The sequence below is a fragment of the Pagrus major genome, chromosome 4 (assembly GCF_040436345.1).
Source record: "Pagrus major chromosome 4, Pma_NU_1.0".
Lineage (NCBI taxonomy): Eukaryota > Metazoa > Chordata > Actinopteri > Spariformes > Sparidae > Pagrus > Pagrus major.
Genome location: NC_133218.1, coordinates 30004990 through 30031718, shown reverse-complemented (window position 1 = coordinate 30031718; position 26729 = coordinate 30004990). Strand labels below are relative to the sequence as shown.

General features: G+C 40.7%; 1 protein-coding gene across 1 annotated transcript in view; it reads right to left on the bottom strand.

Annotated features, from left to right (window-relative positions):
• Nucleotides 1–26729, bottom strand: part of mdga1 (MAM domain containing glycosylphosphatidylinositol anchor 1) — a 179956-nt gene that overhangs the window by 85719 nt on the left and 67508 nt on the right. Inside the window, exon 3 of the mRNA XM_073464950.1 lies at nt 24810–24984. Within this exon, the coding sequence (XP_073321051.1) occupies nt 24810–24984 (175 nt within the window). The remainder of the gene's footprint in view (nt 1–24809; nt 24985–26729) is intronic.

The window sequence follows — 26729 nt, the reverse complement described above, 5'->3', positions numbered from 1 at the left end:
CTAACTTGAATCCCATCATCATTTCAAGTACTATCCTTCTCAAGCTGGATCTCGCCTGAGACGGAGACAGACGGTTCCTGCTTGCGCCTGATAAAAAACAGATATGTGCTAAATAATTACCTCCTCAGGTGAACCTGATATTGGTTTATTTGCTTCATTGATAAGGTATTTATCTGTTGACATATCTGGTAGTTTTCTTGCTCTTTCTCCCCTCTTCACTCAGGTCTACAGGGGATTTTACACAGAGGCTGACAGAACCACATAAGGAAACACATTTACTTTGTTGACTTCCTTTGTTCCTGTATTGTTTTGCTACCTTTTCCTGATCTTTTATCTTTTCTATGTGTCTTGGCCATCTAATCCTCTAGTTTCTGCCCCTTCCTCTCCATCCTCATTTCAATTTTTTTCTATGTGCCGATATACAGGCTGTGATCCTGCCGGGAGGCACCTCCCATGCTTTATAACACTGCCTTCATTACCCAGCCCACTGCAGCTGGCCATAATGAAAAACTGAAGATGTGGGAGGAGGGAAGGGGGAAAAAGTAAAGGAGGAAGTAAAGGAAAGGAGAGGAAAGGGTCAAAAACCACAGAACAAGTCGATTGTGAAAGAGATAGTGAGGTTAGAGACGGAGCAACAGAGACTGAGAGTGAGTGAGTGAGGATGAGAGTGAAGGGGAGGTACAGTGTACAGAGACTGAAAAGGGGAAAAAGTGAGGAAGATATGAGCCATAAAATCTAAGTTGGAAGTTATTGGAGAATGGCTGGGTGAAAAATACCACCGCCATAAAATAATATTAGAATTGGTCTGGCCTTATGGCGTTGATGAATACAGATGCTGCCCAGTGGGGTCTTTGGCTGGGGGGAACTGACTCATTTGAGGAGCCATCCTACCTGCGAGGGCGGTAAAAAATATTAAAGGAAATGAAATGAAAGGTTCACTGTCAGTTGTTTGGTTTATAGCCCCACATTTCCATCTCATAGCGAGTTAGGTGTCAGACAGAAGTCCCTCTTGCTAAGAATAGCTGCCAGAAAGGTAGTTAACCATGTGTGCGGTGGGATTTATCGATAATATCCCTAAAATGAACTACAAACCCCAGCCCAAATGGACTCTCTGCAGCTTTAAACAAATATAATGTACTAGAGGAATCAAACCATCTCTCAACCTTGCACACTAAAATTAGAGCGTATTTTATCCTCATCCCACTCCAACACATCGTCAATAATTGGCCCGGAGGGGCCATGAGTAGCTGCAAATTGATGACAGCTGAGTGAAAAGAGACCGGCTGAAATCTGATCAGATATATTGACTGGAGAAAATTGAGAAGACAGTTGGACGTCTTAATTACTGCAGCGTCATGGTGATGCCAGTTTATCACATTTGAATTGGGTTAAAAGAAGGTCCGTAAGGTCATTTTGATCACAGGGGAAGTGAATGAAGTGAAAATTGTTTTCCTTAATGCCTCAACAAAGATCAATGGTATAATTTCTGCCAAGACTGGGCAATTTAGATAAATGATGCTGTAAGAAAACAAGAGCATATAGTAATCTAATCTCATTCTAATGAAGTGGTGCTGCTGTTGTTATACCAGGCCTAAACTAGAAATCCATATGTGTAATGTTCCTCTTGAAGTTGTCAGACAGGCTTTGTGCACCACTGCCACAAACAAATAAAATAAAGCCGTTTTCCTCTGCATCATAATCTACATGTTGCACTGGTGGTAGCGCTGTATCAATCCTGGAGCATCACCATACATTTACTTAGTGAACTGTTCCCACTCTTGCACGTCTTTCTTTCAGTTCCTTCCTTGTATGATTGCCTGTCTTTCTCTTACGTTGTCAGCACTGCAGGAGACCCATCGTGAACCACTTGATTTATGTCTCATTCCAGCGTAATGGTTATTTTCCCTGAGAAAAATATCAGTGTGTGCTTCAAGAGTCGCTGGTAAGGTCAACATAATTTCAAGCCTACACTGCATTGTGTAACCTTCATAGAGAAGAGAGTCAATAAATAAGGGATGGAAAAACAAAGGGGAAGGAGGAAAAAACAACACACATTCTAGATAAAGTCGGCCACACGATGGGGACAAGTGAAGTGGGCTTATTTCCTCAGCTGTCTGCAGGACAGCTTATAACCAAACCCTGTTGTCAAAGTGTGTGTGCTCATGTGTGCACTCAGTGTGCTTATATGGTGGTCTTCCTTCTCAGGCAAATTCATTCAGAACAGATAATGTGTTTTAAATATGAAAATAAATGTGATCTGAGCCCAACCCAGTGGATTTAATACATTACTATTTCTGTACATCATATTCTTTTCTATCTCCCTATCTTCATATCAATGTCTGACAGTCAGCCTTTTTGATCAGTAAAACACAGTTTCCTTATCTTCTTTCCACCAAGCAAAATGATATAAAAGCCTTACCTTACTTGACTATGTATGAGACATTGGCGAGCTGCCATAAAAAAAATCTAGACTCCTCCTGGCCATTTTTAATGTCTGTGGTGTGATGGCTGCAACATAACGGCTTATGCAATTTTTCAGACATTCTCTATAACAATTTTGCATTTTTTCCCTTTACTGTTGGTTTTCACCTATCTGCAGCTGTGCTCTACACTCCCACTGTGTTCCTGCTCCTTTTTTCTTCACTCCAACGCCCTCTCTTCCTTCTCGTTCTTTCCACACTGTACCTTTGTCTTTGTCATACATACTTTATATTTAACAAAGCCTTCAAGCAGCTCTGCTTTTAAAGGAGTTAACCGTGATGTAGTACCTACTGTAAGTGTGGAGGGGTTGGGGACACAAGTGACCCCAAACTGTCATGGAAACCCATGTCGCATGTTATCAGTGACTCACCGCACTCAACCAAAACCCGGGGTAAGGAAAGTGTTGGGAGTGTGTTGTCTGTGCATGCATGCATACATACAGTCACTTAAACCCATTCTATCAGAACCTTGTGAATTTACACATTCACGCTGGGAAGCAACACACACACACACAAAGCCAGCTATAGGCCATACATATAGTGTACTCACAAATCAGCCATCTTGCCTTTGTTCTAATATCAAGACCCTTGGAGTCGCACCAAGATGATGGAGAAAATATAGCCATCAGCACTTGGACTAACGGGACAAGTCTATGGGAATGTCCTCTTTCAGATTATGAGATAAAAATGAAGAATGTGATGCATTTTAAAATACTATCGTCGCTAAGATATGTGGCTCTGGAGTAATTGGAGTATGCTTTAATGATCGTGGATTGTTTAAGCAGATACAGTATGTCGATGAGGCGTAAAGAAAGAACATTTCGGAGATATTTCACATACTGTGATTACGATTTCTTAAACGCTGTTAAGAGAGGCCGTCAGAGCAAACTAACCCATATCTCGATGCTCAATCAGTTAGATTCTGCTGTGTCGAAGCAATCTGACACAACTAGATGGTGCCTGAAATTTGGATAAATGAGGCTCCATTGTGACAGTGTAATTGTAACATGTCATATCAAGCATATGTCAGGGAAGTAATGGCGGGCTGATTGTGGTTTGTGCTCATTACCTCCATCTGCTCATCCATCTGTCTTGACAAGTACAGCTGATTTGCGAGCAAACTATGAAACTTCTCAAGTCGCACTAATTGGGGACCTTTGATAAGGCTGTGTTAAAATGACCGAATTACTGCTGTGATATATTGCTTATTGTATTGTACCTGCTGCAGACTAAATCATATATTGTCACAGAAACTCTTTACTGTGATACAACGCTGCTTATTTCCTGCTGGTCAAATGTAATCAGGAATATTTTTGTCCTACATTGATATTTATTTTGTTTGACACAGTGCCTGAGGAGCAACCGATGGCAAAGAACCATTTTAAATAGCAATTTAAATCATTTTTGTAGCAGCAATGCCTCAAACTAGCAATGTTTTTGCGCATGCAGAATGAGCGTTTTAAAACACTGCTATCTCGCATTACACTGTCACCCATTAGCTGATACAAACTGTTCTCCTTCATATTACTAAGAGGAGCTCGTGTTACTGTGAACATTTAATGTCACACAGTTTATTGAGGAAGTGGCACCAAGCTAATTACAACAGTGTCTGCATGACTGTCACGGGTTGTTTTTTAAGCGGCTCACATCCAGCCTGTGAATCAATACAGTTCAATATACACAAGAGTCACATAACCCTGGCTGTAGTTACGATAAAAGGTCTCTTGGTGAAGTGCCTGTCAATATTTGAATATCTGACAATATGAAAGATTGGATTGATCTTTTTCTGATTTGACATTATGATAGTACCGTATGCACACAACCATTCATAGCTAAGTGTTGTGGAAGCCACATCCTCGATACTTCCCGTCCTGCCTATCTCTCTCTGAAGCCCTCTGTGACTTACTGCTATATAATTGTCCCAGCTGAATGGTCCTCCAGGGAGACCAAATGACCTCTCACAAAAGAGATGTGAAGACTGGAGCAGAGGAGAGGACATAATTCTTGCGTAATGAACTAAGTAATGGGTCCAAAGCAACAGCGCTGTGACAGCATGATGTTTAAGGACCGGAGCCACTGTTACAGTAAGACGATAGTGACATTCTGGGTGAATGCAAGGACGTTTTTCTTTGGGCTTCCCGATGTGAAGCACTTCCCCTGGAAATCTTTGAGGTAACTAAGTTCTTTCAGGCTGATGGTTAAATGAGTCAGGTAAACTGCCCTGATAAAGCCTTTGAATTGCATGCTAAAGTGCTCAAAAACCACATCAGTTCTCTCAACCTGTCCAGTGCTGCAGCTCTGTATTCCCCCTCTGTCTTACACCCTCTGTTTTAGCTCCTGTCCCTCTAAGGCGCCCCCTCCTAAATACCCAGTCTGCTCTGATTGGTCAGTTCACACACGCCTGACCCAGCACCGCTCACAGCAACAACAGAGCAACTAGTCGCAAGGCATGAATTATGCAAATGTGTGACTCAGTGATGTAGTGTGATGTCACAAAGTCACATAATTGAAGGCGGGGCTACTGACGAGGCGTTTCAGGAGCAGTATTTTCTGTGGGAGAGAGGAGCTTTTGATGATGCAGATTTTTTAAACTTTTTTCTTAACCTAACTTTCAAGATCTCTGACATGAACATGAACATGAACCTTTACAAAACACTGAAGGAAAGGAGAAAAGACCTCGGTTTCCTTTAAGCTATCTTAAACTTTGACATTTTATGTCCAAATTGTGGTATATCTAGTATTTATAGTTTTTTCAGGCCAATACATAGTGAGGTTTAATTCCACAGTTTAGCAAGTTAAGTGTGTAATGGACTCAAATTAATATATGCAGTAGTATTTAAAAAAAAAAAAAAGAACAAACAAGAGAGTTTGTCGCAGTTTTGTTGAATGGAGCCCGTTTCGAAGTGATTAGCATAGCCTTCATGGAAATGAGGTTGAAATTTGCCTGCATACCTTTAAAGGTTTGACCTATAGCAGCCCCATTATGCAAAGCAGAGTCATTTGTAAGCATAGCTTTATGTGAGTAGCAGGTTTTATGTTAACCACATTTACGCTGAGAGAATTGGTGCCTTTAAGAGATTAAAATTCTGACCTGCGATTATATCACACCTATCAGACCAATTAGAGTTGTTTTTTGAACCAGAGCGTGAGACGAAAATGCACAATTTTATTAAAAAGAAAATGATGATATCATCTGAGCTAGTGCATTTGACACACAGTAAACCCCTGACGTGGGAATATTACTGATAAATAGTGCATCTATGAATTCAAAACACGATGATGATAAAACACATGAATACATTGCTACTAGAAAGTATAATACAGTATGTGCAGGATAATGGCCGAGGAATTCTCACACTTGCTACCTGTGTGTAAATGTTTCACAGGTTCAGAGTGGTAGCGGCTGAATGAAAGCTTCTTCTTTCACAGACATCTTCGCTATTGAATATTTTCCATCGCAAGCATTTAACTAAACATTGTTCTCAAGAGGAATTTAAAGTACAATAACGCCAGTCCTTTATGTGGATACTTCTATCTTTGACATAAAAAATGCCTGTATTAATGTGATACAAGGAGCAAGAATAATTCCTTTTGAGGTTTTAAAAAGCAAAGAGGATTTTCTTTATTCTGTTCTCTTTGCTGATCAAAAGATTTGTCGGAAAAATGAAGTGCTTTTCCTTGTTTCAGGTTTGATCCATATTCTCTCGGACACAGCGAAGCCATTATCTGCAGTTGTGGCTTCTTTGATGTCTGTGTACCTTCCTCCGCCAAGGTGACACTGAGCGACTTGTCAGGGAAGGCACATGTCAGATTGTAAAAGATGCTTTTTGCTTGAAGGCAGGGGTTCTGCTAAAGACTCGATCAGACCCTCTAACTCACTCTCCCTCGCAGGCTCGCACAAGGTGTCTGGCAGCGAGAGGAAATAATTAGGCCAGGGGTGGCTGTCTGAAGCATGAAGATCCATTGGTAACAGATCTTATGTGTTACAGGCTATATTTACTGGGGAGTGATGAGGAGTCCAAAGAGAAAACACATATCTCAAAAGGAACACTCATCTTTTACCTTCACTGTAAATTCACACAACTATTAGCTAACAATGCAGTGTCTATATATGGTAGCATACAGTATAGTTTTACCATAAATACCTGAAATGCACCTTTAGTTTGGGCCTCAACTGTATGCATTCAACAAATAGAAGTATTCCGGTGATTTTTTAGAAAAGGATGGCTTCCCTTTTCACAACTCATCAGTTTCTACTTTTGGATTCTCCACACCTGCTAACAATTACCGAGAAGGATTGAATCAGGGTGCCTATCTAACAGTGCTAAGCTGAAATTCTGTTCACGCTGTGAAAAACATAAATATACGAAGAATGCAATCCTTTGCAAAAGAACCGTGTTTACTGAAAACGGTTTGACGAAGTGTTCAGAGCTCATGTAGCAATATCCTATGTACAATCAGGTGTTTCACAGAGTGCTGAACCTCGCCCCGTCCCTGCTTGTGTTGGAGCCTTTCAAGAATTATCCTCTCGTACCCAATCATGATACTATCACCTGTTACCAATGAACCTGTTCACCTGTGGAATGTCCCCAAACAGGTGTTTTTGAGCATTCAGCAACTTTCCCAGTCTTTTGTTGCCCCTGTTAACTTGTTTGAAACATGTCGCTGGCATCAAATTTACAAAAATCAGTGAAGTTGATGACGTTAAAGATTAAATATATTGCCTTCATGCAGTATCCCAACTCTTTGGTAACTGGGGTTGTACTTATTTGGTTTTGGCAGATGTTTAATGAATCTGGAAAACAGAATGACTCCCTGGCATTTGATTAAGTGTGGTATGATAATATAGACAAATCATATTTTACATGTAGTAATAACAAAGCACAATTAAAGAAAACATTCTGCTCATTCTAACATTCATTCTCCTAACCCTGTATGTGACTACAGATGGGCATCACACCACAATACGTTTTCACAACACTGTCACGTGAATTGTCAATCGATGACAGAGCCAATGTCACGGTGCCAGAGAAACTGACACATTACACATGACACCCCGTCAGTGTGAAGTGTAAACACTGTGATTCCTCTTACAGACTGTTTAAAATGACTTAAGGGAAAGCCAAACAATAACCAATGCCACATTACTCACAATGTTTAAACTTACAATTTTAATATCATGTCAGCAGTGCAATTACACCTAGTGTGCATAATCAAGCTTTTCTGTTAGTCTCCACTCATCGTTTAACCCAACACCTTGCACAATCAGCCTACCCACACAATGCTAATGTGTGACATGCACACACCAACAGAACACAAACTGGAAAATACATTTTTATTATAAATACACCCAGGAGAGGGCTGCCTTTGCCTTATGAGGACTGAAAATAACTCCAAGGTCAGTGAGCTTCCATTAGGGATTTATACCATAGCAAAGTGCTAATTAATTAGCCCTAATGTGAGACAATGGTCGGATTGTCGGCTAGTTTCCCTGTAGGAGATACAATGCACTGCTGGCTATTTCAGGTCGGATGAAAGCCTTTTTTTTTGCCTTAATTTAGCCGGCAAGCCTTGCTGACGATGCATGCTTTTTAAGCAATGCCCTAATACACAGGGGCAGCGAAGTCACATTACCACTGAGCAGCTGCTCTGAAGCATTTGAGGGTCAAGTGCCTTAGATGTCTAATAAGAAAGATGCAGGAATACAAACTTGTAGACATGGCAACAGAAGCTATATTGCAACACCAGCGCTGTTACAATGGTGTTGATATTTTGTTTTAGTCATATTTCTAAGTGAAGAATATATGGAAGCCCAATGTGATGACACAAAAAAAGAGATTTTCTTGAAGTAGCGAATCAATGTCTGAAAATGTCTTCATTTCTCAAAATAATGACTTAGTGGACAAGTCATTATTTGAAGATACTAAGTCATTATTTCGAGGTATTTAGTCATTGTTTTGATATATTTAGTCATTATTTCAAGATACTTAGTAATCATTTTGAGGTATTGTTATTGTTTTTACGTATTTAGTCAATGTGTTGAGGTTTTGGGCAGCTATGGCTCAGGGGTACAGCCAGCGTCTTGTTATCGGAAGGTCGCTGGCTCGATTCCCCTGGTCTGCATGTCGTGGCGTGTCCTTGGGCAAGATACTGAACCCCAAACTGCTCCCGATGTGCTGGTCAGCACCTTGCATGGCAGCCACCGCCATCAGTGTATGAATGTACATATGAATTACTGTAAGTCGCTTTGGACAAAAGCATCTGCTAAATGTAGGTATTTAGACATTGTTTTGAGATGTTGAGTCATTATTTCGAGGTATTTAGTCACTATGTCAAGATACTTTGTAATTATTTCATTATTTGATACTAAGTGATTATTTCGAGTTCAAGTTATTATTTTTATATTTCTCATAAAATAACTTAAAATAACTCTTGCTTTTCATCTCAATGGGCTTCATGGCAATGGAATCTCTCTGTTTGTTATTAACAAGACACATCTTCATCAGACGCAGACTAAAATGTCTTCTATGCAAACAGAAAAACATTTGGAATGTAGCACAGCTGGCAAAGAAAAGTATGTGTGATCATTACACAGATGCCATTTGACAGCTGGTCCATTAAAGGGCCACGGCAATGCCTTTGTTATTTAACTATAAATCATAAGAACTGTGGAAAACTGCCAATCATTCTGAAATCATGTTACAGTGTTTAAGGTTTTTGAACGTGCTTCATCAACCATCCACCAGATTCCATTCAGTATATAATCTAATTGTACAGATATAACCTCATCTCTGCTTATACTATCGTGTTTTGCACGTACATTACTAATGCATAGCCAAATAACACTGACTTGACTCTGATTCAAATCAAAGCAGACAGGTTGTTCACTGTGATATGATGTAATCCTACCTAACTTAAGTTTCACGCTCCCGCATGATGTGAAAGAAACAAAAGGTTAGCAAAAGTTCAATCAGTAAAATTCACATTCTCTCTCCGGTTTCCTTTCTCAGTTTCCAACTACGTTAGCTGACTCTCACTCACTTCACTCGTCAAAGCAGTCACATTTTGCAGAGATCTCTGTGAGCCAATCATCTTGTTTCTGTCAGTTTTTAAAATTGTTTCTCTGCCGCTCTCAGCTGTCATGTTGGTGTCATATTGATGCAATCCTTCTCCACCACATTCATGCCCAGTTTTCGTAATCACCAGTGTCCATGGGTCCTTGCCCCGAGCTCATCGATAGTCCCGCTCCCCATCTCATCCATGCAGATCTTCCTGCAGGATGGAATGGGGAACATATTTCTTCAACTTTTCCTACACTCGATGTCAAATAAACCCATTTACTTACTCTTTTAATGAAGTCTCTCCCTGACTGAAATGGAACAGGTTGCCACATCAGATTTCAAAAGCAATATGGCTTGCTTTGTAAAACTGACAGCTAAGACAAGTACAGTAAAGGCAATCAGAAATGTATTTCAGGATACTGAAATGAAATGAATATCAGGAGAAGCTGCTGCATTAAAACTGTCTGCTCCAAAGCAATCAAACAGATAGACTTGAGTACAATAATGCTTAACAACCATAAACCTGATACACAAGCAAGCATCCATTTTTACAAATGGATCTGCTCGTGGATCTCTCCTGCACACGATACTTGTAGCCCTTCTAGAGCAAATTTGACAGAATTTTGTGAGATTATATAAACATAATCAGGGAAATGATTTCGGTAAATATCCAGCAAGATGCCAATTGTACTATCTGTATTTGTTTTCTGACAAAATATGCAGTCTTGCAGAATAATATCCACCTGTAGCATCTACAGCATTATTAAAGTTTTTGATGTATAAAGGCACTGGTAGCACTTTATTAAGGTTTCATCGTGGTCTTGGTTTAAAGTCTGCAGTAACTTGATGCAAGAGGCACAACATGTTTCCTGTATTAACATTTAAATGAACCCACAATCTTTCATTAACCTTAACCAAAGTCCTTCTGTTGCCTAGACCTAATCATAGGGGAAAAAAATGATAAAAAGTTGCCGGCTGTCACTACAGCAGAGCTGGGCGAAACGGTACACATGATTTGCTGAGACCAGGTTGAAACTTCATTCCACTTGTATAGAATAATACATAAGAGTGGAAGGGAATAACACCATAAAGTACGGGCTAATGCAAGTGGTGTGTTTTTCCCTTTGATTTCGACAGAGTCAATTTCAGCTTTCAAAACTGTGAAGTAAACAATAAACCGAAGCAACGTGAACACAGGATTTTCTTTTTATCCACGGTAGTGTTTTTCATGATTTCTTCTCAGGTATAAGCTACGCTGGATCACGCTGACATAAGAGGCGAAAACATGCTCAAATAAACAGTGAACTACATAATTAGCTTTCTCATAACGTAGATATGAAAGAGCCTATGAAGCTGAATGTTGCGGGGGGACAAAATCTCTCTCATTCCCCTTTTTACGGAGGACTTTAAATATCAGAATGATGAACTTAATCAAAGATATGTATTCATGAGGAACGGGACAATAGCACCCTCACCTTTTCATACCTCCCTGCTGCCCCATATCTCTGGAACATCTTTTGCCTGTTCAGTCATAAAAATAGGATGCACTGTGGGAGAAAATTAGATTTTATAGAAAGAGAGATGTATTATTTTCCTGTGACAATAGTCCTCCTGTCGCTGCTTAGCACACACACTGTCAAGCACATGCACTTCGACACACTCAATTACTGTACAAATTCATTTTCCCTTTTGAAATACAGACAGACACACAAACATACACACATTCTGTATCTTCTTATTAAGTCAAGGCCATTCATCTGAAAGAGACGGTTTGGATATATGTGATTGGTAATGAAATCCACCTTAGTTTTCCTTCATATTAGTTCTGAAGTGGATCTGACAACGATATGATGATAGTATGATAGCAGCGGAGGTGATAATAATCACATTCTCCTCCTCACAAAGATCAAATGAGAACTCAGAGGGAAGCGGCTGGCGCCTTATGGTGGAGGTATATTTTTACTTCATATTACGAGTCAAATTATTTCATTTGCATATTTGACTGGAGGTGAGATAGTGGTAATGAGAATCTTTTAAATGCAAAGAGAGAGCAAAGAACATGAATGATAGGCCTGTCTATTAGTGTGCATATTCTGCTCTTTAATATTGGATATCAGCTGCACAGCACTACCTTGGATGATGCTACATCAACTTTTTTTTAATCAGTTGCTATCTGGGGTCATATCAAGTTCATGTCCAGCCATAACGTGAGTTTCTTTTTAGATGGTATTACTAAGTAGATGTGCGCAATATAGAATAAGGAGACATTAAAGCAACGGTGGGTATGCGATTTTGTTTGAATTTGACACATATGCTTTTGTAAACTTAGACTTAACCAACTAAATAATATTTTAGTATGGATCTGTATCAGTATCTCCAGATATGACATGTGGCATAAAAAAACAGACTTAAAAAAAATGGCATAATTTGGCCAGGGCGGTGTATTTCCGGTGTTATATATTCACAACCTCCTGGCCAAAACACAACAATGTCCTGTTGAGAGAAGCCTGAGGCTGTTTGCATATAATCAACACTCAATGTAGCATAGCAATACAGTCTGTTCTGATGGATCAACACAGCAACATGAGGCTTCAAATCTATGCTGAGCTGTAAACCTCAGAGTTCAAGTGAAACTGTTGACTGTGCCGTCCTTCCAGTTTTCAGTGAAGTCACAGCTTTGTGTGTTTCAAGCAACTGGAGTGCAGGGGAAGCTTCTTTTTTTTTTTTTGTCCTTGTGCTAGATTACTCTGAGCTTATACCTTAACTTGAATAACTTAGCATTTGGCAGCTATTAACATTTCAAGTAGACTGCTGCAGCAGGAGACAGTTGCTACAGAGGCAGTCTGTTAAGCATTTACCATCAACAGTATTTGCTTTGTTAAGGTCATTGATAACATTTTATGGAGACAAATATTTTTTTTATAAATAACACGTCAACAGAACTTGTAGAAAGGTGCAGAATAAAATATCTGTTTTCCTTGAAAACATGAATATGATTGTGAATTATTAATTAAAGAAATGCATCAGGTCCAAAATGATTGTTTTGTTTATATCTGTGTTAGAGTTCTGACAGTTGGTTCCAGCTTCTAACAACCTTTGTGAGCCAATAGTATAACACCAGTGGCATCACGTGATATCTGTTTTTCGTCAGCCATCAACAGTTTTGGTTGTTGCAAGTTTGTGGAAAGAAAACGTAAAAATGTGAATTCTAAGCATGCTAACTTTAGCACTGGCCCGTCCTGTGTCTTATCACCACTTTGTACCTCAAGAGGTGATAGTCTAATAGTAAAGCCCCACACAGTTTCAGCTGGGAGATGTATGCGCGTGGCAAAATTGCTACGTTTCACAAGCTCTGGAGTTTTTAATATAATAAATGACTAAATAAAAAACCCAGAAACACTCCCTTGTGCTTTGAACTCTCAGTCCAGACAGACTTGGTCACTTAATAGGGCCACTAGCTGCATGGCTAACTGACCAACTAACAGCCAAAGATAGCTATAGCAAAGAGTATAGTGAGCAGCAGTTCTCAGGTGAAATGCTCCCCCTTATTTGGATATTCCTTCGGCAGGTTGCCAGTTCTTACACACTGCACCTAACGCTAACCCAACCACTGCTGCGCTAGTCAAGGAGAATTTATTTAAATTATAGCCTTTTTTTCCTACTTGAAATCAACATTTATAATTCTCATTATAATCACAGCCTATTTATGCACTTTCTACACCTCGGCTGAGGACGTGATGAGTACATGCTGCACATTCTTTAAATGAAAGCAGAATTATTATGAGCTTCAACGACATACTCAACATACCATCAATGCACTATATGCAGTTTCGAAAGATGGTTTAATCCAAAGTGCCGTGCTGCTTTTGTACAGTATGAGTGCTTACATTTCTGGGAGATGGGCCCAGTGGGACCTAGACCCCTCACCCTGACTGTGTTAGCACCATATTAAACTCAATGAGCTACTGTTCAGCTGCACCATACATCACTTAAGTGGAACATTTTTTACTTTAAAGCAGGTAGCCTTTGGTACAGACTGCCCTAGATAGTCACTGACAGCTCACAATGTGCAAATCGCAATGTGGATGTGCAGGCTAGGTATTCAGGTGGACACTCGGTAATGGCATTTTAAAAAAAAAAAAAAAAAAAAAAAGCAGTAATGTTAGGTCTAAGGTTAGGATTTGTGTACGTCAGAATATGCAGGACCCATTTAGCTCCCAGGGTTGTACCTACCACTGAAGGCATCAAGGTCATGTCCATGGTATTTTCTTTACCTCGTTTATCATTTTTCATTCAGTTGTGCACTTCACTTAGAAATTATTATTTTTTTTTTTAGAAAGTCTTTTTTAAGCGTCTACATGTTAAGGCTCAACTCATGGACACAGGTTGCATTCAGCATTTATAGACTGAAATACATGTCAAATCTAATATTGAGCAGAAAATAAAAAACAAAAAAATAATCCCACAACAAATCCACCTCACCCTACTCCCACCAAAATGTCTTGTCTTTCACTGTATTTATTGGGAAAGACAATAGACTAAATCAGAGCTCAGTGTCTACAGTACTACCTGTTCTAGTGAAAGCGTCCTTAAAGGCTTGGAGCTCTTCAGCCCTGTTCGGACCAAAGATTAAAAAAACGAGACAAATTTAAACATGCAATTTCTTGCAATGCAACATTTGGAAAACCTTCCATTTCACACCACTACATCTAGACATCGTGCTGGCGTATCATCACTACAACGACTCACTTTACCTCCGTTCTGACTGCATGCTGCAGCTGGATATAATTTGTTACGCCTTGAAATATAAATGAGCCTGGCGATCCCCCCTGGTGCCCCCATTTTTGAAAAAACGCTGAGAAAGTGCCCTCTTGAATGCCCCAATCATAAATAAAACCATGATAAAGTGCACACTAGGGTGCCCTTCCAATGCCCTTTCTGCACGTTGGTGCCCCACCCATACAGCTGGTGCACTTTATATTTTTGCGCCGCTGCCCCTCAAATATCTTGAGTCTGCCCCTGGCTGGCAACGCCATCAGACGGTCTTGAGTAGAGCTGAGACAGGCCAGTTCACACCACACTGCTCTTTCCCCTGCAACAGTCTAGTCTAGACAGATCTTAACAAATAAAATAAGAGAGCTAGAGAAACATTTCAATAAGATACAAATAATGGGAAAAACCCAGACTACTCTTTTGCCCCTGGAAAGTTTTAAGAAACAACAGACAACAGTTAAGCATGAATAGCACATGAAGATGTTTACAACATTTGTAAATGAACAGCTCTCAATCTCCCCGGAACTCCACAGAATATTTTAAATTGAAATAAAAGCACTTGTCAAGACACAATGCAACTTCTACGTACCATTCTAAAACCCAAATGGGCTTCTTTGAAAAGGGTTTTTGTAGAAAGGACATGGTTTGTGCAGGACAACACATATTCAAGATCAATTTGTCTCAAATGTCTTTCAGTTTGAGGAGATCACCCTGAGACTACTTCTTTTTAGAGTTTAAGGACAGATAATTATTTATCCATGCCAAAAGAAATGTACCCACTCGTTAATCTCATATATTCAAACTCCTTTTCATCTCTGCCCTTCAACTCTTTTCTCTGTTGCGCCTGTTTCATTAGTGGCATCTCCTTCAAATTGCTGTATTACATAAATTATGTGTATTTCAGAAAAATAAACTTAAAATCACAAAGCACAAAATTGAAGCCCAGAGACAGACAAGAGTGTCCAATTCAGCTGACCTGCATGTCTGTGGACTGTAAGCGGGAGCAAATCCACACAACTATGAGTAGAACATGAGTGCTCCAGCTGGGTTGATATCCAGCCTTCTTGCTGTGAGGTGACAGTGCAAACCACTGAGCCAATGTGCCATCTTTATTTATTATACGATGTTATGAAATTATCATGGTTGACTAAAGCATCTCCTTCTGTCGCAGCCAACAAGTACATCAGACTACAAGAGACGAGGAGGAAGATGAAACTTGGCAGTGTGGACAGATGAATGCTCTGCATGCAAGCTGAAGCATTAAACTCTATTAGGTTTTGTAAGTCTTGTACATGAGGTTGACTGCCTGTATTTATTCCCTTATGCATGCAACATAACATAATGTAAAAACCCATGTAGAGAGGAACAGTAGATATGAGCAGTATGTTCTCAGTCTGGCACCTTTGCAGGCATCAGTGTGCATTAATGAAAGGTGAAAAATAAGTGGCAGTGACACTTTGACTTGATTATAAGCTTCCCAAATTCACTGCTAAATGAAAATGTCTTATGTATTATGTATGGCTTCTTAAGTGTGTCTATGTCATAGCATTTGTGAGTGCTAATTTACCATGTATTGTATCTGTATTGTGCATCTGTTGGTAAATTGTTACAGTATGCATAGGAACTTGCTTTGTTGTGACAGTTGATACCAAGACGCTGTTACCATTTTCCAGCAATCCAGCAAAAAAAATGATTTTAAAGGGAAAAATGTTTGCAAATCTTTGAGGTTAGAGGCTTGAGTTGAGTTGAGGTTTACATGCTTTAATGCTCAAAAAACAGTATGAGAAAATCAGTTTTCTCTTTTTCTCCCTCAGTCCGGAGTGCTCTGTTTTAGCTCCTGTCTCTTTAAGGCCCCCCTTCTGAATACCCAGTCTGCTCTGATTGGTCATCTCATGGGCGCCTGAGCCAGCAACGCTCGCCGTGTCTCTAGTAGGCTCTGTCATGTTTTCAGCTTGCAGTTAGCTTCACTTCTACCGTGATTATAGGCATAAATTACGCAAATGTGTTACATGATGATATACCGTGCTGTCAAGAAGTCACAGAGGGAAAGGCTGCCAACTGACGAGGCGTTTCAGGAGCAGTGTTTTCTGTGGGAGAGGGGAGCTCCCGTTGTCGCGGTCTTTGTGCTTTTTAACTTTCAAGACCCTTTACATGCACAAGAACCTACATTACATAATGAATGATTGAATAAAAAAAAAGCATAATAGGTCTCCTTTAATACTTTAACAGGTCTACAAAAGTAGACGTCAGAGGGACTGCATACAGAGAAATGCCGTTACTGCATGGTTTTGCTTTTGAATGACGATGTATGTCACTATAGGCTGCACAGTATGTCCCTATTGTGCATCTTATTCTTCATCACACACATTTAAATCTCACACATTAAACCTCCAGCCTTGCAGGTTCATTCTGCATCATAATGGACTTTTCCCGCTACAGACATTTTTATTTGTCAAATATGTGGAACTGATAATGGCTGCATTCAATTGTAGCTGTTCCGGTCACGGCACCCTGTTATTGAACATACTGGCTCCTTGACACACTTAAATGGACCAAAGCCTTCATTACTGTGATTAGTTACACCTGTGCTTTTAGTGCTGTGACAAAGCACAATGTCGACCGTGAGGAAAACAGCCCTTTTACAAAATGCACCGCCAGTGAATAATTTTTTTCTTGCAAATTGGGCAACACAAGGAATTCATGGTCATTAACAAAGCATGCTGTCTAACTCTGGCAGACTTGTGAGGGCTCTTTCAAATGCATTAGGTAAAAGAGACTATTTGATCTGCTGAGAAAGAGCAATGTGGAAAGTAGAATACTGAGTTGAGTTTTGCCTGGGAAAATCAACAGAACATACTGCATTTCCCTGGGCCAAGTATAACTTCCAGATCACCAGGAATTTTACATAATTTGTTATATTTCTAATGTACTTGTTGTAACTATGTGCTGCAAACAAAATCAAATCGTGGTGTGAAGGTCAACTGTGAAGTTTGAAGAAAAAATAAACAACCATATAAACTATATTAAAATACGCCTCCTCAATAACACGAGCAGCATGGGAGCAATGACCATTCCTTCATACACACAGCCGGAATAAGCCAGAAAATTGGACAGGAGACGAAACCAACAAAAGTAGAAGAGACAATCCAACAGAGACGACGGAGAAAACACAACCCAACCAAATCACAAAGAAGCATGCACAAACAGAAATATATATTGAAAGAGCAGCAGAGAGTAATAACAAGTAACAGTGAGGAAGATAAACAGAGAAAGTTCGGGAAGGAGAAATGAGATGATGAGCAAAGGGACGAAAGTTTGTGTGAGTGTGTGACTCAGACCGGCCCAATGATTCACCCTGCAGCTTCAGCCTCGAACCCACTGAAAGGTCAAAGCTTCTTTCAAACTACCTGTAGCCACCTCTTCCTGCCTATACAACAGTTTACTTGCCTTCAGTGTCAAAGTGTGTGTGTGCGTGCGCAGCTCGTACCAAATGTGCGTTTACATGGGTGTGTGTGCTTATTGTCCGACAGCAGCGGCAGTGCCGTTCCTCCCGCTCCAGCCAGGACTGGAATCAACCTGAGGCACAGAGTCCCTATTGTGACAGAAGACTTTGGCCAACACGGACACACTAAATGCCACCTAGCCTGCTGTTTATAGGTGTGAAAGTGTGTGTGTGTGTGTGTGTTTGTGTGCTGCTGTCAAAAACACCAATTCTAGAGCACTTGTATTACTGCTGTGGGACTATTTCTAGAGATTACACATTCTTCCATTGACTCCCATAGCCAGTGACAGTTAGGGTGATAACTGCCGAAGCTGTGAAGGAGCCTGTGTACATTTGGCGATTCATGGTATTATGCTCCTTTGACTTATATGGTCATTACTGTCAATACTACAAGAGGTTAGAGCCAGTTTCTTTGAAAAACTCAGTCTGCCTGGGAAATCAGCTGAGCCGGAAGTTTCTTTTTGATCAACTTGGTTTGCTTCTAAAACACCTTAACCCTCTTGTTAAATTAAATACTTGTGGTATATTTAAAGCATATGTAATGTTCTTAAACATTATATATATATGCTTTAAGAACAAGACATACATGTTCCTTATCCATTTTTACACCAACATTAGCATTTATATGTGTGCAGGCAAACCTGCAAAAAGCAGGCAATTAACTCCCTCCCCAATGCAGTATGGAGGCGATTTACAATGTGGTTACTTTTTTAATGTCTTTTACTTCAGTCGCTCTTTCGAAGTCAATGCCGACTTAACAATGTGTTTGGATGGAAAAGTATACAAACGTCAAACTTCAGCACCCGTCAAAGCATTTTGCTAGCAAAGGGGCGATAATTAGCGTGTCACGCAGGTGTCACGTTTCCATCACTGCCGATTGGAGTTGAAGCTGATAAATACTTGTGACTGCTGAAGTGTTACTGGATTTTTTGTATATTGTGGAAAGGGTATTACTGTAGCTCGATCCACTGATTTTTCTTGCTTGACAACACGCTCTGCAGTTGGAGATGCAGCGGTTTTTGTGACGAACAGCACTTGGAGGCAGTTGGAGCACTCTTAGTGCCCAATTGCCACAATTTGCATGAGAAATAGTACAGCTGCTTGGTGTCATTACTAGTCAAATGTGAACACAGACATGATATGTTTAGATTCAGTGTGACCTACGCTAACTCAGTATAGCATAATATAAATGCATGTAGAAACCATAGAAAAAAGGTGCTGTAACTCCAGAACTTAAGTGAGCTAATTATATTTTTCTTCAGTATGGGCACACTGCAAACAGGAACTGCTAACAGCCAATCCGGCAAACTTTTCGTGATGCTAATTTTCCAAAATATAAACAAATTGTTTTTCAAAAAAATTGCTCTAGCTGTAGCCCACAGCCATCTCACTGACCTCATGGTAACCTTAAACTTCCTGTTTACATCCCCTGTAGTTCGCAAAAACTTGATTATGCATGATTATGCCCCAGATGGAAATAAGACAGAGGATAAAAGGAGTCACAGAATCCATTAATATGAACTTTTTGCACTATCAATATTTTTGTGATATTACTGAGGCTCAGAATGTCCCACTGACATTGTTGTGATATATTTTTGGAACACTGAACAAACAGCAGTTGTCTCGATTTTGTCTGAGGGGGCCCCACAGTGTCAGACTTTGAAAACCCCTGCTTCAGGGTAAGTCTGTTGTCTCTGTTTTTTGGAGTCTTGAGTCAAACAGTTTCACAGAGCAAAACAAACAATGACTAAAACAAGAGCAAAAAACCATCCCGCAAAGGCACCAGCATCGTGAATATCATCATCTTTACCCTCCACTGCCACAACATTGCCATCAACACTCAAATAATTAACACTTTTCCACTTACCTGGTCACATCCTGAAGAGAGGACTTGATCTGAATAAAGCTGAGACAACCATTGTTTTTTTTTTCTTTTTTCTTTTTGTTTCTGATATAAACTAAAGTATAATTGGTCGGGTTTCTGAACCAAGTCCATCCCACCAGTAGAGGCTACTCAAAGTTAAACCCCGCCAGCTCACTGCCCCACTGCCTCAGTGGTTAGAGTGCCAGGTCATTGGTCAGTTGGTTGATACAGGTGACCCCCATGTGATGGAGGTCTAACAGGGAAAGAAGGTCGTTTGCAAGGTGGATGAGGTGTTGCTGAGTGAAATGCATCAGTGCAGCCAGTCTAAGAGGGTGTGGATTAATAGGACGCCTGCTGCGTATGTTGACTGTGGAATTGGAAAAGGGAAGACTGAAAGCAGGGAGGCATAGTTTCACTTGTATTTGCTCATTAGGTACATTCCATAGACTTTATAATTTGACGACCGAAGCTTGTTTTCATATGGAAAACAAGCTGGCTGGCATCAAATATTCTGTACAAACTGATTTATTCAAAAATCCCTTTGGTTAAAAAGTAAAGACATGCTTAATTAATAACCGATCCACAGGCTTGATTCAGGGTATAGAAGTAAAATAAGGAAATTGTACAGATGGTCTGTGTGTGTGAGTTTTAGATCAAAAAAACAAAAGGGGAGGTAGAGAGTAGGGCTGGGCGATATGGTCTTCAAATAATATCACAATGTTGTTAGGCTATATCGCGATACATACCTCTACATTTTGAAAATCTCAGGGCTGAAAAATTTTAAACCGCAGACCGCTGGATTAGAGCGGAAGTATTACATTTTTGAATAAATTTGCCACCGATACTGATATTTGAAAAAATGCTGGACATCAACCCAGATAATCGGCCAGGCTGATAATCGGACTTTCCCCATCAAATATCACAATACTTTTGGCCTAATGGTCTCTGTATCGATATTGCAACATTGTAGAGATGTATTGTATTGTAGAGATGAAGACTGGTACTTGGTACTAAAATACTAACACAATGACATTCACTATAAATAATCATCAGTAAGTAGATATAATGACTAAGTGGGTAAAGTATTAGAACAAGAAAAAGAGTCAGTAAGGTAAGTTCCCAATATTACATCACTTTACTGTAATGCAGCCTTTAAAAGCAGGAAAAGACACTTGCCATATCATAATGTAACGACATCTAAAATATATCATATCATGATAATGATATATATCGATATATTGCCCAGCTCTAGTTAAGAGAACAAAATTAAAAAAAGGGAGGAAAGGAACGACTGAGTGAGATACTCAGCTGCTGTATATGCCTTGTATTCAAGCAGAATATTGAATATGCCTCTTTGCTCCAATCCTGATACCCTCCATTAATTTTCTCTGCTGTCTCTTCAGTTTCAATCATTCAGCCTCTCCACTCTTCATCCTTCCTCATACTCCTCCTCTCGCCCTCACACACTGCACTTTGAGTGTGTGTGTTTGGTGTGCGCGTGTGTGCTTTTGGACATATTCGAGAAATTCGAGTGTGCACGTGTCTACATGCAAAATATGTGTGTGCGTGTGTATTACATATAAAAGTGTGAACTATGAGTACATTTGTGTTTGTATGTCCGTGTGTGTGTGCTTTCTTGCATGCCTGCTTGCAGCCATGCGACTATATGAAAGCAAAGTTAAAGCCGCATGCAGGGCAGATGACCTCAAGCCAGAGACCGCTGTGTTCGGTTCAGCCTCACAGCTGAGAGGGGAGAGACCCCAGCTGACTCACTTCATACACCCACACACACGCACACACAAAAAAAACCCACACTGCTTCATCACGCAGTGGTGTGTGTGGGTCGGAGGGGAAGGAGAGGAGGAAGGAAAACATGGAGGATGAGAGGACAACATGAAAGAAGGAGGAGAAATAAAGAGTGAATAGAAAGTGCAGCGCCTGGTCATTTCAGATAAAAAAGCTGAGACGTGGGAAAAGACATTGAAATTGTGTGATTGAGAGGAAGAGAAAGAGAGAGAGGGAGAGCTGAAGCTCGTGTTTGTCCCTTGTGCGGGTAACAACATGTTCTGCCCTCTAGTCCAATAACTGGTCTGTTGGATGCATCCAAATTGAAAAGCATATGAGTGCATCTACCTTATTATGTGCATCTCTCTCCGTCTCTCTTTCCCCTGCCTAAATTTCTCCTCTCGCTGTCTTCATTTTCCTTTTTGTTTCTTCCGCCATCTGTCTTCCCCTTTCTTTTATCTCTTCTTCTTTCCTCTATCCCCCCTTCTTTGAGTGTAAATTATGACTACTCCAACACTATTCAGCCTCAATCCATCACCGTTCTTTTCTATTTCAGCTTTTTTTCTGTACTTGCTGCTTAGTTATTCTATGAAAATGTGGAGTCCCCTTTAGGTTGAATTAAGCAAGATGGAAATTGATATTATCTTTTCTTTAATTCTGCACATACTGTTCTGTTTCTCCTGTACTATCTTTGTAGAAAGACATGGTCACAACGTTTCCTACTGGTTTTTGACAGGGCAGTTTGGAGTCTGGAGTTTGTGTTTACAACTAGCTGCCACCTTGTCAGCTGTTAAAAGTCCAATTTGTTAGAAAGTTGATTGTTGCGTCTCACTCTCAACTCGCCAACTACTGCTGCTCTGTGTCATTTGCTATTATATCAATCCTTATATTTAACATGCTGGAACCAGCAAATGTTTGATTTTTTTCAACTAATCGTTACAGCTCTACCTGTCAATCAAGCAAATTATGACACCAGTCTATAAAAGCTGAAGAAGAATATCTTTCTAGGGAAATATAGTTAATTATTGTCTCACTCCCAGGTCGTCAAATACCGGCGCTTTGGGCAGAGCCACCAGGACGGTGGACAGCCCAAAGAGTCAGCATTTGACAACCTCGGAAATGAGACTCAATAATTAACTATATTTCCCTAGAATTGTCTTTTTCAGCTTTAAATGAATCGCATGGATTACACTAAACATACTGTACATACATGTAGTATATGCAGGCAAGAGAAAAATCCCTAACCCCTTAATTTGGTCATTTTTCAACATATATGTACCAAGCGGTCCATCTTACAGTTAAAAAACTAACTTGCCTATCTGATATAGACTGGTTTAGATTTAGGCTTATTCATCATCAAGCTCTGGCACGAGGTTTAATGAGAATAAAACGAGGTGAATCATACTCTATAGCTTTAACACACCTCAATCTGACTGATCACCTATTGGAGATTTCTGAGGTACATCCAAGTTTCAGACACTTGTTAGAATCCACATCATGAGCACGGAAGCTTTTTCTGGTGGCTCATGGCTCGACACCTCACTAAGAAACCATGTCGTCTTGTCTTTTAATTTGTCACCTGTCTGTTCGTTAAAATATAAATAGAGTATACAAGCTTATATTTCCCGTTGTGCTACTGCTCAAACTGCATCTTCAGGGACACTCAGCCTCGGTGGTTTCTGCTTCTCCCTCCCTGCTTAAGACCCGTCTTTTCTCACTCTCCCATCCATCTTTCTTTCCACTTTCATCTATCTCTCTCCATCTCTCCCTTTCTCCCTGGTAGCCCGGGCTAATTGTTACATCGCTCTAGCACTAAAGTCATCCTGTGTAGGAAGCGTGGCTGACCGCCGCTGGGTGTAACGCGGCATGGGGGATGGGGAATTGAACAAGCATTGGCCGTCAGAGCTGGTTAGCTTCACAGACCTGTCACAACTACACACACAATACAACCTGTTTACTACCCAGGCCCCCTGCAATTACCAGCATCCCAGCAGGGGCCGAGCCGGCGCCTGGGGAGAACTAACACTAACAGCGGAGAGGGAGGAAGAAGAAGGAGGGAGAGAGGGAGGGAGAGCCCCATTAAGAGGCTCAGGCAGGGTGGTGTGTAAGTGACAAATCCTAGAGGGACAAGCACTGGGGGAACACATGTGTGTGTCTGTATGTGCGTGTATGCTTTCGACTGCACAGTCTGGTGCAAGAGATTTGGTGCTAAAGGAGGGGCTGAAGACGATGGTGTTGGACTGCACACGAAGCAGAGCAGAAGAAGAGATGGATTCAGCAAATGGAAAGCAGGTAGTGGATGTTGAGTGTAATAGGGCCCTTGGAAAATCAGCCTTTTTCTATTAGTCTATAAACCTACCATTAAAATGATTGAATCAATGAAGGAAGGAACTGTCTGTGCAATAAACTGATGCAACGGATGGACAAAGATTTTAGGGTGCTGGGAATGTAAAAAGAAACCGTATAGAAGTATTGATGTGTTGGGTCTATAGTTGAATGTGCGTCAACCTGTCGCCATGACCTGGCCCCTGACTCACAGGGACAGTGGGGCAGTGAATCAAGCAGCAGCACGGGGCCCCTACAACACAACACTGCTTCTCACTATTGTCTGCGTGTCCACAGACAATCTGTAATAATGTCTGAATTGGAGAGGTCATCATCATTTTCATTAGTCATTTATACTAAATGTGGCAGGCGCTGGCAAATCATACGATGTGACAGAGCTAAAGAGCCAACAACTATTGAAGATGTCTCACTCTGAACAGCCAATAATCCGACTTTAAAGTTGTGTTTTTCCATTTTTTTTCTTTTTATAGACTGAATGCTTACTTGAGAAACAGTGGGTTAGGGAGCCCGTACCACCTGGACTAACTGTTACAAAAGTCTCGATATGTCCCACAGACTTCACTTTTTTCCAAGGAGTATCTGATGAAGCAGTTTTTTTTGTTCTCTATTTACTCTTATTGGTGGAGTAAACACACCTGCATTATCCATACAGTCAACCAATGGTACACCAAAGGAAAAGCAAAGGAGATTTAAAATTGTGATTTTTATGTGTTGCACTCTCTTATCTACACCCTTTTCAAATACTGCACTGCTATTTCCTCTATCCTCTTCCCGCCTAATCCTCCAACCATGCTTTTCATCCTTTCCACCACAAGTCATCAGATACTCCTGGAAGCCATTCCCACCTGAAATCTCATCATCCATCCAATCTGTCTTTCATCTTTCCCCCTCCAATCTTTCCATCTCTCCCCCATCTCAGTCTTCTCTAACGGTGGGAATAGCTGTAGTGATAGTCAGCTGTGGTCTAGAAGTGGACCTCTTTCTCCCTGCCCACTTACACTGCACATCTACGCGGATGGACTTGATGGCAGCCACCCCCACCCCGTTGTCGGCCTTGCAGTAGTAGCGACCCCCCTGCACCCTCTGGATGCCCTCGATGCGCAGCGTCTCGTTGTAGATGGATGTTTCCTGGAACTTGTCTGATGCACTGCCTGCCGTCTTTGTCCACCGTACCTGGAGAGTCGGGGGGAGAGGAGGAAATGTTGAATTGACAGAGATGCTGTCAGGTGAAAGCGAGGTGTTCTGAAGGACAGAATCAGTCAAAGTGTAGTGGTAGTAGTAGTAGAAAGTTACAACTGCAACAGAGACAAAGACCATAAAAAACAAAATGGGAGTGGGATCCCAAAACGACAGCAACATACATGTTAGCAAATGCCCAAAAAAGACAGGATAGTTAGTTAGAATAACAAAGCCCTGCAGGAGTTAGGACCGCTGTCAACTGGGAGCAAGGGAGGACATTTTGTGTGATGGCCTTATAGAGCTACAAAGTCTGCATAAGGAGAAGATTGGGGTGCTTAGAAGAGGATTCATCTGTTTGTTTCTTATATTCTTATGAATAGTCCATCTTTGGTTTCTTTTTACTATGTCTATCACTGTAACCACGGCAGATTTCTCCTAAGTCAAGTAAGTTTCCTTGTCACACCATAAAATGTTTTTGTTTTTTAAGCAGCTGTGATTGTAATGCTCTGATGGTACGTGTCCACAGGATTCATCGTTTCTACACTTCCCATTTATTGTCTATGTCAACAGCCATTCAATGCATTCCTGGAGCTCTGCGATTCATTTCAAGAGGTGGGGCGTCACGTTTGCCCGTTCCGCATTTGTATAAAGTTGAGGTCTTGGCTACTTTATGCAAATCAGTGGTATCCGGTGCAAAACAATGCCTCTGGACCTCCCTGAAACACTATTAAAAAATAACCATTGTAAGACCGATTCAGCAACAGCATGACTTATTTCTTGCCTAACAATGTCTTCAGAAACACATTTCAGTGAACCATTTTCGTATTTTTTGTTTGAATTCCCAGAGCAGTGGCCCACGAGTGGTGTTCATCCAAACAGATGCAGCCAGTAAGTGTTTACATGGTAATCGGAGTGCCATCTAGAAAAACTGGGAAGCTGGGAGCCCACGCATCCAAGAAAACCGCTGTGGACACGTACCATTAGGCATGTGTCGTTCTGACGAAAAATGATGCATTTTGTTCTTTAATTTATTGGACTTGTTGGTGAAACCACCTCTCTAACCTTGATTTGTGTTGGCGTATGTGCCTCCAGACAGCCTTTCATGTCAGTTTGTTAGGAAAGAGAATTACTGGTGAAAATGTAACACAAACTTTCAATTAATATGACGGACAGCCAAGATGGAGCTGTCTCAAAATATAACTGAAAAATACATCAATGCTTAACAAAGAGACAGCCACACACTGAATCTTAAACCTTTTCTATATACAGCACATCATGTTTAGAAACCCTTTATGGTCTTATTAAGAGTGGCTGTTGAAATGTGTCTACATGAAGCAACTGAAATGATAGAAAGTATAAAGAGAGAGCGCAAGAGCGAGACAGACAGGAAGAATCTCCATTTCACTGGGCAGGTCATTAAATTTTCTGGATAACTAATCAAAATCATAAATGCGGTCATGTCTCTTTTTTATCTCGCTGATAAAATCTCTGTCTGCTCCATAGAGTGGAAGTTAATGCCACTAAGCGCTGTACTCGTGGGCTCCATGATGCTGAACTCAGTCCACTAAGAGTTTTGACAAACTCTATATGGCTTTTTCACGCTTCAATTATCCCATCAAGCCGTGGGAACGCTGCGCGGCTGACAGCTACATGATACTTTCACTCGACTAATCAAATGCACAAACACTCACACGCAGACACACACACACACACTTCACAGACACATGAAAGCCTGTAAA